This window comes from Apteryx mantelli, chromosome 12 (genome assembly GCF_036417845.1).
Source record: "Apteryx mantelli isolate bAptMan1 chromosome 12, bAptMan1.hap1, whole genome shotgun sequence".
Lineage (NCBI taxonomy): Eukaryota > Metazoa > Chordata > Aves > Apterygiformes > Apterygidae > Apteryx > Apteryx mantelli.
In genome coordinates this window covers 11,096,502-11,110,327 of record NC_089989.1, presented here as the reverse complement: position 1 = coordinate 11,110,327, position 13,826 = coordinate 11,096,502, and the positions used below count along the sequence as shown (strand labels likewise).

The 13,826-nt window shown below is 46.9% G+C and overlaps 1 protein-coding gene across 4 annotated transcripts in view; it reads right to left on the bottom strand.

Annotated features, from left to right (window-relative positions):
• Positions 1-209: 209 nt before the first annotated feature.
• The window catches only part of NT5DC2 (5'-nucleotidase domain containing 2), a 182,855-nt gene continuing 169,238 nt past the window's right edge, over positions 210-13,826 (bottom strand). For all 4 annotated transcript variants that reach the window (XM_067303187.1, XM_067303186.1, XM_013945749.2 and 1 more), the window contains 8 exons: positions 11,233-11,293; positions 10,462-10,564; positions 9,851-9,952; positions 6,740-6,821; positions 2,667-2,753; positions 1,606-1,746; positions 1,295-1,359; positions 210-573 (listed from right to left, as the gene is read on the bottom strand). In XM_067303187.1, coding sequence (XP_067159288.1) covers positions 312-573; positions 1,295-1,359; positions 1,606-1,746; positions 2,667-2,753; positions 6,740-6,821; positions 9,851-9,952; positions 10,462-10,564; positions 11,233-11,293 — 903 coding nt within the window. In that variant the 3' untranslated portion in view covers positions 210-311. The remainder of the gene's footprint in view (positions 574-1,294; positions 1,360-1,605; positions 1,747-2,666; positions 2,754-6,739; positions 6,822-9,850; positions 9,953-10,461; positions 10,565-11,232; positions 11,294-13,826) is intronic.

Here is a 13,826-nt window from a genome sequence, read left to right as displayed (position 1 = left end):
CGCTTCTCTGGGCACAGAGCAGAGGGCAGCAGCTTCTTGCCACTAATAGTGGCTGTCAGTCATACCTACTCCTACAGAGGACTCCCCACAGCTCACTCATGGCCCAAAATAAGCATCCACCCTCTGTCCAGCCTGTCTTTGCAAAGCACCTCAGGAAAGGGATGGTGCCAGTGAGGGGAAAAAATAAACACACAATCTACACACATACATAAGTGTGAAACACCCTTTAGTGGTAGACGGAGAGGTGCTGCTAGCTGAGCAGCCCAGCTCCACATACAAACTCTCACCATGCTGTTGCCCAGCATGGCCCTTCACCGGATATGCACCATCTCCTCCAGGAAGGGGGTTTTCATGCAGCCTGTGCAGAGCTGATCCATCCAGAGAGGAGCCTCGTGCTGCAGAGGGGTGCGGCGGGGGTAGAAGGTGAAGTTTACATCATAGTTCAGCAGGCAGCTGATGGATGCCATGTAGATATCGGAGAATCGCACCAGCCGCCGAGAGAAGTACGTGGGGTTGTGGAAGGTGCGGAAGATGCTTCCGAACTGGGGGTTGAACAGGTTCTTTGTCAGTGACCTGAGAAGAGAGAGTTGGTGCTCTGTTGACATGAGGCACTCCTCACGCTCACTTCCTGCTCAGTATGACCCACTGCTCAGGCTGTGGCACCTTTCCGCACAGCACCAGACACTCCATGGCCTTGCAGGCTCCCGAGGGGGACTCCCTCATGAGATATGCTCAAGACTATGGCAGCAGGACAGTGGCCTCGGCACCTGCAGCCCAAAACCCCCTTGTTCCCTGCACAGGAGTCGAGCCAACTCAGAGAAGCACTCCAAGAGTTTCCAGCCCGCATCAACCCACTCACAAACGCACAGTCAGAGATCACCCCAGGTACCCTCCCATCCAGGCTGCTAAGCAGACCACCCCTGCACAGTGAGACCATGATGAATGCACACATCTTTCACCACGCTACCTTACTCTTCCTTGTTAACATACATGTTACAGTCAGGGATGCACTTGCAAAGAGTGCTGCTGCAGGTCCTGGCACTGCAAACAGCCTATCAATCCCTCCCAGCACAAGCTGACACCATCTCCCCTAGCCCACCCTGCACCTGACCCATCCAACCTCCCCATCTTGGGACTGCACTGCTGCTTCCCTCCACAGACATGGGGCACCAGGGAGGACCACGTGCCCACAGCTGCAGTACCACTTTCCCCAAAACACAGGTTGCAAAACAGATCTAGAATAGGCCTGGGAGCCCCTGAGAGACCTCACAAGCAAGGAGGGCAATGCAGTCACCTAATCTCCTGACGCTCCTTCATCCACTCCAGCAATACCTGCTTTGACTCTGCGTCCTGATACATCTGCAAAGACAACAGCAGAACACACCATGTTTCATCAGTCCTGCAAGTCACATCTCAGCTCCCCCCAGATTCCACTGTAACTCACAATCCCACATACCCACAGCATTGCCTCCATTTGAGGAGAATGAGATGCTCTTTGAGAACACAAGCAAGATGGTACATGCTCTTATTCCCAGGCTAAGCTCAAATCTCAGACTCAGAAGGAGAAGACATATTACCCACCCCACTCAGACAGGAGCTGTTTACCTGCATTCTCTCCAGCAGCCCCGTCAGAGCCTGCTGCCAGGTCAGGGAGTGCATGTACTGTTCTGTGTTTATGATACGAATTTCCGTCTCCAGTTCAGGCACTATGGCTCCGGTCCTCCAGCCATGACGCAGCATGAGGTCCTAGAGGTCGGGGTGAGAAAACAACCAAGAATTCAGCATAAGACTGACAGCCAAACACAACTGAATTTCCTAGAAGAGCGGTCTGTTCACATTACTGATTCTCAGGGAAGAGGCATCCTAACGGCACATCTTGGGTCATGCTGATCACATCCACCTCACAGCCACCAGGATCACCTGCATGAACCACCCAGAAATGTGGCAACCAGTGAGCCTTGGGACCCACATAAACTACTCTCAAGTTCACAACCAGCAGTTTTTCTCAACCTGCAGAAAGTACTTCAGGAATCCTTTCTCAATTGCTTGCCTCCGCACAGCAGCAGAATGAGGATGCTTACATGTCCTATGTGTGTCCCTGAAAGCCGCAGCCTGCAGAGCACCATACATAGCGCACCAGAAACCTGAGCACTCAGAACAGGGCCCTATCTCGCATTCCAACACAACTGCAACCACAACAATCACCCAGAGAGGAAGCTTGCTGTCACCTGGCTACACTCTCTCCTCACCCTTCTCCTATCAACTGAGAAGAACCCCAGCACTGCCTCACTCGCACTCCTCTCCTGCCACAAGAGCTAACCATCTTGCACTGCTTCTTCCCGCTTGGCAGGACTCTAACAAGCTTGCTTCCATCCTTGCTGGCACCCTGCTACCTTCTGCCCTTTAGCTTTTCCCACAAAGGCTTCCTCTCTTCAGCCATTCTGGGATGATCCAGGCTTTCCAAGCCAATAGGGAGGTCTCAGGACAGAGGTGCAGAAGTCTGGCAACATGCACCATTACAATATGTCCTCTATGAGTTAACTGCCTAAAAGCCTCAGCCTGGACACAGGCTCCCAAATCCTTCTGATGCACCACAGTGCACAAGACTTAAAGCCCTGTTGGGATCACATGGAAGCAGCATAGAGAGCAGAGACCTTGTTACTTACCGCAAGGTCACTGTAGAGATGGTCACCAAAGTAGAGTACTTTGGACCCACGCCAACCAGTTAGCCTTAGAAAATCGAAGAGATTACCCTGTAAGTAAAGGGAACACAGACAGGAGTGTGGTTACAGGACAAATGCCTCCATTCGCACTGGCTAGTACTGGGCAGCCACCTCAGCAGCACTGTCAATGCAACTGACTTCGCAACATGCTGCCACACTGCAGGCAAATGCGCACCCTCATGAGATGCCAACCTGCTCATTCCCCCACCATTCAAAACCACGTTTTTATCCTTCCCCACTTTCTTCCCATGTGACAACTCCCCTGTACATGCCACAGTCTTCCTCAAACACACAGAGTCTACAGAAAAGAAAAAGAAAGAAAAAAACTCTTGTGACCCCAATAAGCAAGTCATGGGGAAGGAGTTCTGTACTCTATGGCACAGCAAGTCAAGGGGGACTACATGAACTAAAAGGGAAACAAAAGGAGACAGTTTAGAGCCCAAAAATGAAAGACACCTTGATCAGAAAAACCTGAGCAATTGATAGAAAGAACCCCAGGTGAAGCTGCTGGACTAGATGACAATGTTTTCACCTCACAGGATGCATCAGAGACAAGGTGAGCACCATCATGCAAGGCTTTCCGACTTAAGAGCACTTAAGACTGTTCTCACGTCACTGATTACCATCCCAACCCAAAAGATTAAGAACACTCACATATTCACAGGAATTGCTCAACCAAGCCAAAAAAACAGGCAACTTGGGCAGATTCACAGCTAAGCAAAACAAACCAAACTCCAAAGCACCTAGCTAAAGCACAGCAAAATAGCAGCTTGCAAGGCTTTCCAAACATCCGCCTGCATACAGAGGAGACTTCAGGGACCCTCCTTCCACTCTCCACACAAATTTTCCACATGAGTCATGATGGAAACAAGATCCACTAGGAAAGCAAAACGCCCTTTCAATGCTAACAGACTGGACTGTGCCAGCACAAGCTGTTGATGCAAACCTGCAAGTCACTCGACAGCAATCTGTCCAGCCAGTACACTGCTTCCTTCAGTGCCAGGGAATATCTAGCATGCCTATCCAACAGCACCGACCCTGCAGTCAGGTATAAAACCTCTGTAAGAAGACCTGCCTCTCATGCCCCTTTTAAAACCACCCCAGAAAGATGCCTGGTTGCCTGACTCAGGGTCAGTAGTGCCAATAATGCAAGCCAGCTCCCATAACAAATTGCAGCCCTGCATTTGGCAACTGCCAGCGTACCACACACATGGATGCATTGCAAAGGGTGCCCAAAGCCAAGATGTTGGGCCTCCCATTTCTGCAACAACACCAAGGCTGTGCAGACTTCACTTAACAGCACAGAAACACAGGGCCAGGAAAGGCTTTGCATATCTAGGACACAATGAAAGCAGCACTGCTGCTGCTTGCTTGAGGGTTGCTCAAGAAGCCACAAGCATAACAGGGAAATGGACCACAGCATTGGGAGGAGGATGCTCCCCTTGCTGTACTCTGGTCACCTCAAACAGCAGTGGGCCTGATGATAAGGAAACCCATGCTTGGACCTCAGCTGGGCCTCAGACCTGCTATACAAGCTCCTGGAACCAGCTCTCCCTTTCATCTCTATTTCTGCATCTTCCTCTCTGAGATCACAGGCTAGGAAGGGAGGGGAGTACACACATGCCACACACAGAAAACACCATGTCTGTCAGAAAGCAGGGAGACAACACACCAGATTAGAGGGCCATCACTTAAACTTCCTGCTCTTCAGTGCAAAATGCTGATCCCTGAGGTCCCATTCATATGGGACACCCACAGCACAACTGATAAACAGCTGTGCTTCAGGAGAGAGGAACAAGTCAGCTCAGGACCCTTTAGCAACATAACTAGCACAAGGTCCATGGCTACTAAAGCTTGCCAGAAAGAGGCATACTGTGGCACTCGAAGAAACCATGAATGCTGGAGAGAGGGTGGACTACAACCAGGATACACTCTCTGTCACATCCCACAGACCAGTCAGGCAAAAGCCTTGATACAGTGGGAGGAACATGGTCATGGGCGAGAACTCAAGAGGAACTCAAAATCCCACCCATCCCTCCTTTTTCCCTCATCTTTCCCCTTCCCTGGTGCAGCACACATTTGGTTGAGCAACCTGTGGCCACAAGATGCAGGTGGTCAAGAACAAGATTTAATTCAACACTGGACTATTAAACCTGATGGCTGAGGTGCACCTTTTCCCCCAAGGGAGCTGCTAACCCACGGGTAAAGTTTGCCCATGGGAGGGACGCTTTGTATGAGCTCTGATTGCATTTTCCCAGCTCCTAGCCCTTGGCAGAGGATGGGACATGAGTAAAGTGCTTTGACTGACCCACTGGACAGGCCAGAGTCTTCCCAGAAGTGCTACTCAAGGACATGACCTACTGTTCTACCACAGGTCAGGTCCCAGCTATTTGACCGTGACCTCACTAACGATTTCCTCCCATGGGATCCCACAGCTCACATAACCAAGAACAAACCGTCCTAAAGCAAGAGGCACATGTTCTCAGCAGACAGATCAGCTGCAAGGAGAACACCCTGAAGCAGCAAGCTCACCAGAGTAACAGTCCATCCTTCGGACATGCTTCTCTTTCAGGAAGGGAAGAGAGATGGGACCCAGGCTTTTTACCCTATTTGATTATCCTTGTTTCTTCATTCCTTCCTCCACAAGCCACTCCAGCATGAAACCTCTCCTAGCTTACAAAGACCATTCCTTTCTAAAAAAACTAAGCAGCCTGTGCTATTGACAATCTTTTCCTGTGCAAAAACCTCCATCTTTATAGAAAGGGGCAGTGAAAAGAGGTCAAGACAACTATACAAGACCATGGGGCACAAAGCCGGGCAGCTTTGTTAGCCCCTGCCACCTCTTCCTACCTTACGGAGGATAGTTTGGAGTGAGGTGTGAGGTGTGGAAGACCTCTGCATACCCATCATATTTCAGAGAGCTCTGCCTTCTCACCCTCAACGAGCACAGCTCTGACAGCCAGTCCAAGACAGTGGTTTCAGGTCTGGGATGTCAGGAGAGCTAAGGGAAACATGCAGCTACTGGCCATACTGGGCAAGATCAAAACACAGCTCCTCGGGTCACTAGCTGACTGTGCACTGGAGCAGACAGGGTCCACTGGGCCTGATCCCTGCTCCACATGCAGATGATATTCCCCTGCTGCTCCTTCTCACACACACAGGACAGCAGTAGGGAAAAGCCTGGCCTCACAGAGATAGCTCAGCAAAGGTCCTTTGGGGCAGAAAAGCAAGCACCCAACACCACAGGCTACCTGGCCCTGCCCTTTCCCCTCTTGCCCCTACCCAAAGAATCCTCCAACTCTAATGCCAAACCCAACTGACCTGGGAGGAATGCATCACTCCAGTTACACACCTTTCTGCAGCATGACCCACACATAGAGCTGCACAGGAAACCATTTCAGAGCTGCAGATGAAAAGTTTCCTTACCAAGCAGCTCTGTCATACCTTATTCCAACTCTGCCTCCTGTGATCGTAATAAGCTGTGTTTACCAGGAGAGCAGCCTTTTCTACACCTGGCCTGAGACACATCTGACTGTTCTTGGAGGTGAGTTTATCACATGCTGACAGTCAACACAGCCCTTGGCAAGGCTTTCTGATATACAAAAAGACCCTTTATCCTAATGCTGACATCCCAGCGGAAGCTGAAGGACTTTCCAGAGACACACAAATCCCAAGGCTATTGCTCCACAGCATGCCAAGAGACATGCTGAAAATATTTGTGGGGACAATATCATACTGGGCGAGCATGAACACTGCATGCGCACAGAGGGCATCTCCTGTTCCCATTGGCCAGCACAGGCACTCTTTTCAAGGATTTCCATTTTTCACTTTTCACACACCAGTGTCAAACATCTACAAGTGATCTGCAGAAAAAAACATAATTTTTTCCCACTCTGATTTTTCCTGTTTCTTTATTATCTCCAGGCTTTTCCAATGACTCCCAAAACATGCATCTTATGAGTACCCACCATTTCAGACTCTTGCTTCATATCTCTTATGCACCCAGGTCACTTTACCTCTTTGTAGATCTTTCCCTTCTCCAGCTGGCTTATTTTGTCCCACTGCAGTGAGCCTTTATCATCCAGTTTTCGAAAAGGTCTGGAAAAAGAAGGGGGTGATGTCAACTTCTTTTGATTTTTGGCAATCATTACAGCAGCTACAAGACTCAAATCAGAAAACTTGTTCACCTATGTAACAACTCATAATAAAAGTGTTATGTGAGAAGTGACCTTCTTCTGCACTCTTTTCTCAGGGAAAGAGAAAGTCAGAGAGAAAGAAAAATATTTTCAAAATGCTTCCACTGACTGTAACTATTTCATGGTAATAGCCCTAACAATTCTTCTTGCTTTTCAGATAGCAGGTTTAAAAAAAAAAAAAAAAAGACTCCCTCTGAAAATGCTGTGGCCATGCAGGTTTTGCCATGAAACACTTTCCATCCTGTTTCAGCAGTCTGGCTACTCCCCAGCACTACAGAGACTGTGGAATGTCTTAATAGGATAGAGCAGTCTGAGGAGCAGATGGAGAACAGTCTCCATGCTGATCTTGGCAGCTGACCCCTGTTGTTCTTGAGGGCTTGCCTTGTTACCTTCCACTCAGACAGAAGAAAAAATGAGGCTTAAGACATTTGATCCCTATGGAGGTTTATGTTAGATGGGAGCACTGCTTCCTTGTGGGGCAGGAGGTCCAAACTGTGAGCTCCAAGACCAAAAGCTGTTGCTGCAGCAGGCAGTGGACAGTCTCATCCAGGAGAAATACTGTAGGATCCTGAGCTGCCATAGGACAGAGGGAACCCTGCCTTCCCCACCAGCTCTACAGCCTACCAGTTTAGGCAAGAGACCTCCTAGACCATGAGTGGTCCCAATGCACACCTGCATCTTCCCTCAGAAAAAGCACTCCACAGTTCACCACATCTCACCATCAGTAGGTTTGCCCCTCACCTTGGATCTGTGTGCCCTGTCATTCCACTGGTCCATTACATGAGCGGACCTTAGGTACCATGCAGCCATAAGGTTTTATGCATCATAGCTCCAGGCCACATTTGTAAGACATTTTCCCTCACATCCCATGCAGAAAACCTTTACCAGGTTCAGTTGGACCTTAACAGCACACTACGCACATTTACTCAGCTTTCAGAACAAGCCACAAGGCTCCCTATAACATGCAGTGCATCCTTTCTTCCTGCTTTGCAGCATGCCCATTTCTCAGACTTGAGGTTCCCACAAGATCAGGAAAGCTCAGTTTCTTCTTTTTGACATTTCTCAGGCTGAAATGAAATCCCCTTACCACTACATCACTGCAGGTGGTAAGAGGGAAATAAACATCAGAGGTAGCAGTAGAAGCCATGTGGTGAGGAAAACTACTTCCTTGTGGCATGGACAATGGGATTATTGTGCAGAAAATGGCTGGCAAACTAGTCCCTTACAGAACTCTACATTTTCCATAAGTGGCTTCAATATCACTTATCTGCAATAGTAGAGTCATATTACATATGCTGGCTACCTATCCCTTCTGTGATGCCCCTGTCAAATTTCAGTCACAAAACAGCAACTGTCCTCAGAGCAACATGCTCCTAAACATCTTGCACTATCCAGACCTTCTCTCTTCCTTTCCACACCTCGCTCACCAGCAGGAAACGAAGAACGGGCACTACACATGCAGTAGCAGGGTATTGCTGTCCAGCATGAAAATGGATTTCTGTAGCATCTAGCTTTTGGTTCATCACAAAATTGAGAAATAATAGCAGCAGCGAGCAAGAGCTTATATCCCCTGTCTGCATGATTTTGAGGGTCAGCAGTGCCTACTAAGGAACTAGAGGTGACTGTTGGGACAATACTCCAAACAACATCTTCCCTCTTCCACCCTGATCACTAAAGTGGAACAAATTGTATTTACTGTAAGGGTACCCCTAGCACTCTCATACAGTTAAATGCATTGCAACTGCTCACAAAAACACTGTTGAACAAAGTGGTATCTGATTTTTCTCCCCCTCGACTTTGGTCACTAACACCTACAATCGTGTCAGAGCAAAATTATCTTTTCCTAGTCAGTGAACACAGATATGTGACAGTTTCCACAACAGCTCAGATAACAAACAAACAGTCAGACAAACTGCACTCATAGCATCACTGTGTCTTGCTTTGCCTTTGCTTTCTGAGAAAATCCAAAGCATTATAACCAATATTATCTGGCCTTCCCTATGTAACAATGCTCTGAAATACTGCTAGGCCATAGATGTGAAGGCAATCTAAAGTTCTGGACTGCTGGCACTTAAGCGCATCTCATACAGCGCACAAGGGCCAACCTTGGAAATGGAGCAATTGCATTACTTATGCCTAAAACTGACCGGGTGTTTCTTTTCCAACGGTCAGCACAGATAGAGTAAGCCATTTCATAGCCTTATTCCTAATTATGCTAGTGGCCTTGAGGGTGGGGGAAGAAAATACACAAAGAAGGATTCCTCAAGGACAGAATACAATAATTCCTGGTCAGTCATCAATTGAGGTAACAAAGCAGACACAAATCCCCCAAACCAATAATCCAAAGAACAAAGCAAAGACAACAGCTTGCCTATGAGCTAGTCCCTTGGCAGCTCCTAACTTACCACAAAACTCAGCCACTATGTACAAAGGCTTCCAAAGCTGCTAATTACAAGACAGCATACATACAGTAACTAAAAAAAACAGTTATTTTCTGTGGGTAACAGGAAAAGGAAAGATTCTGGCACACTCTCAAGACCTAGTGCCAAGAAACAGTCAGCTCTCATACATACCATTCCGCTTCTCTGGTCTTTTCCATTTTCCTTCTAAAGATTTAAGTACATAATTAATACCCCTAAAAATCTAAGGTAAGCCCAAGCCATGACAAAACAGTTGAGGCTAGATATGGCCAATTTTAGAAACATACTTTCTGTTTGGCACTACTTATGTTATTCCTAGACTGGTAGGTTTGTTTTGGCCAAGACATCTCCTCAGAGAGTATCCAAGACAGGGCTGGATGTGGTATGGAGCTAGATTATACTTAGAAAAACACTACTTTTCTGAAAGGTAAAAGGAACCGTTTAATTCAGAGAAAGGGCCTAAAACCTCAGGCCCATATGCAGCAGTGTATCATCGTCTTGGGACACATACTTCCGCCTATCAGTAAAGAAGTTGGGCTTGTCAGCTTGCACAATGACCATGTCGAATAAATCCCGCCAGTTCTTGCCAACCATGTGTTTCATTCCTTTGTCCCTACAGGCGAAAAAGCAGAAAAGTTAACAGATCCAGCAATCTCTTTCGATGTACTGGCCCACCATTGCATCTTTACAACAATTCTCATTACAGCAACAAAGAAGAAAGCACAGAGATTTCTGAATCTCCCAATGCTGACTGATCACACAGAGGATTGATGTGGCACTCTGACAATTTCAAGCTGTCCCTTCCTTTCTCCTGCTACCATGGGAAGTCCAAACAAGTCTGTACTTCTGTGACCCAGCACAAGCTACTGGAGGTAATCCGAAGTGGTGTCTCAGTAATGTTGTGGCCAGCCAAGCCTTATAGCTTCCTCAAACAGTCAGAGCCATTGGTGTAAAGAGAGCGGTGGGGCTCACCATTCACCACAACCAGTTCCCAGAAAGCAGTCTCATCACTATTGCCACAGGAACCTCTAGCATACAACTTTCAATGCTCATGTGAAAGACTGCACTGCAATGCACTTGTTGTGCCATGGTGACCCATCAATGCACAATAACAATACTCACACAAAGCTAAAAGGACTGTTTGTAATGAGGAAGAGTTTCTTGTTGTGGTTCACCAGTCGGTTTAGGACAGCATAGATTTCATCCCCATGTAGAATATACTTTTCTGTATTGGAATAAAACAGACATCATTGATCAAAAAACATTGGCATAGGTCATGACCACATTTCATTAAAACCAAACCAAACCTAAGCACCTATACTAATAGGAGTGCAAAAGCCTTGAAGCTCAGCTACATGCCATTCCCATCAGTCCCCCTCAGGCAGATTGGTAGTGAACCACCATGGTGACAAAATGGCCTTCCTCATCCTAATCAACCCATCTAGAGCGAAGAGAAAGACTAAGGAACTGAAAAGGCTGGCAAGAAAGAGGGTTGATATCCAAATGTCACAATGGACAGGCACAGCCATTTGAGGCTATATGGCTGCTAGGAGCTCTCTCTCCTCTGAATGACCAGGAAACCTTCCCAGACGATGCCTTTGCATCTTCACATTATGCCAGGACCATCACCCCTCACTTGCAGGCAGAAGGAAAAAGAAACACAAGCAATGAGGTAACTGTTTCCTCTATTAAAAAAGATCTTCCACCAGAACCTAAATATCATTTGGTTCTAAACGCCACTCCACCCCTTGGCTATCCAAGTACTTCATTAATTTCTTTGACCACCTGACTCCTGTGACTGAGTGCAGAACCTACCTAGCCATCTTATGTAGATTCTGCATAGTATAGCAAGACGTCAAAATGGATTTGGTACCAGAGCTTCAGTTAACTCACCCAGATCTTTTTCAATCCATTTGTACATCACTCCTTTCACATGTACATCTTTAATGGCATCCTAAAGAAAAGGTAGGGAAAAAAAGTTTCAGTTTTACATATAGCATTTCTGCTTCCCAGCATGCAAGCCTACTGCAACCACTGATGAGCATACAGTAATGACTCATCCCTTCTTCTTGCTGAATGAAGAAAAGTTACATCAATACCAAGCAGAGGACCTTGTACAGCGAGGCTCACCACCATGCCAAAAAGAAGAACACAGTGGCTGTATTAGTTTACTTGATGCAGTAAATGGGGAGGAAAAAACCTCAAAACCTAGCCAAGCAAGAACAATTTCTGTCCTGCTCCTGGAAACCAGGATATGTTAACGCATTGCTGTCATAGCAATCAAGACTGTGCAACTCCAAAACTGGTTACTGCCACAAAACCTGGGTGGCCCAGACACTAGCTGGCTTTTCTTCCTCTCTAGGCTTGGGGAAGCTCTACCAAATGTGACTCAAAGAATGGGAGCGTGGCTGAGGTGAAGGACAGCAGAGGTGTGTGTCTGTGATTCCGGTACAGCTCCCACTAGCCAAGGCAGGCTGCAACAGCAGGTCCTGAGATAGCTAGTGCACAGGGACACAACAAAAGGTTCCATTGGGAGTGCTGGGGGGCTTGTCTGCAAAAACAACACTGACCACTTTTCAAGCAGGAGGCAAGATAAAACAGATTATTGTCAAGGGCATCCAACATCCTCTATTTTCCAGCCCAGAGGCAAAGACCCAAAACACTTTTGGAGATACCCAACTAAGATTCTTCACAAGTTTCCATCTAAAGAGATATGCCAGATACAGAAACCATTTCCAGAGCAGAAACCCATTTTGCAGTGTGTGCATGTGCTTTAGGGGTACCATTTTCATCCATGACAGTTTAGACAGAAGAACAAAGGCTGCCTTTCCCCAGGATAATTAAATCACTTTTACAGTAGGCGTACTCCTTCAAAAGCCACCTTTTCAGAGAGGATTCACGTATTCACCACTGACGTTGCCACAGAGGCTGCACACAATGCTACAGTAATATTTGCCCACAATGCAACACAGTAACCTAGTCTCACTGCAGTGGTGACAGCTGTGGTGAAAAATCATGTTCACCTCAAAATCATTTCCTTCCAAGTTGAGAGAAGTATTTACAGCTTAGATGGGGGACAGTGAAGGAGGAGGCACCTTTTCAAAACAAACAGGAGTTTTAGGAGTCTATTTCCACCATTTGGATTTGAACGATGAAAAGGCAGCGGTCACAGATCATTCACTGAGAGACTGCTGTACTGGGCTAAGAGACCAAACAAAAACCAAAAGCACTAGCAAGAAAACAACTTCATTTTGATCAGCATTGGCACTAAAAGCAAGCAATGCTTTTGATTTGTGTCAAAATTACCTCTGCAGAGCAGAAAGCGATTGCAGTTTGCTCCTTCCCTAAATAAAAAAACCCAAAATACTCCACAAAAAAAAAAAAAAAAAAAAATCCAAAACCAAAAAGAAACAGGGGGAGAACTGTAACTTTCCTGCAGGTGAAATCTTGATACCTGAGGAGGTACCAAACAGGGCTCAAAAACTTCCCCAAAGGAAGGCAGGGTAAACTGCATGTGCTTGCTCTCAAATATGAAGCAGCCAAACTGGTGCAACAGGATGACACAGTTTACATGCCTGTTTCAAACCTTCACCACTGCCTCAGGGCCTGCGCTTTTGACTCAGTGCAGTGTCGCTAACACTCAGGCTGCTCTCAAACACATAGCGCTGCAGTCAGGATTACCACTAATAATGACAGACAGTATCGAGTATAGCCACGACTTACCCACTGGGAGTCTGTGCTGTAATAAGTTTGGCATACACGAGTCCTCTTGGGAAACCTGTCTGAGTAGGCACAGGATCTCTGTGCTCATGTCCACAAACCATTTCTCTGCACTTGCATTGCTATTCTGAGAAGGCATAGCTCTATCGAGCATGAGGGATGTGGATGGGTTTGCAAAAATGATCATTATCCTCGTTGTACAGAAAAAGCAAGAACTATTCTGATAAAAGTGCAGGACAGTCTCCTGTCACTTCTCCAATATGGATTTCAAGCACTGGCACGGATTTTCTGTCATACCTCATCTCTCTGCCTGCCTCAGTCACACCTCAAGAATAACCACATTCCTCAGCAAAGGATGCAAAGACAAATGCCAGGATTAGCACTCAGGAGACTGAGGACTTGAGCATACCGTTCACCCCGTACTGAGTACATATTAGACAATGGCAACCACCCACCTGCTCTCAAGATTTCAGCTAGGAACAAGACCATTTTGATCTCAAAAGCAAGGTCAGAAAACACTCTTGACACAAGACCTCTGAAGTCAGCTGTATCTCCTTTTCCTGTTTTCCCCCACCCCAAGAGAAAATGAACTACAACCTAGAAACATGTTAGGGTCTTGTGGGAAACCAGCTGGTATACTCTTATCAAGCACTAACAGAAGGCTAAAACCTAAGCCCTAATCCTTGGCTGTAGCAAAGCTGACAGGGTGGATCCTTATCACAAAAAAGGCAGCATACATGTAACAACATTTCCGTCACAAGATGACT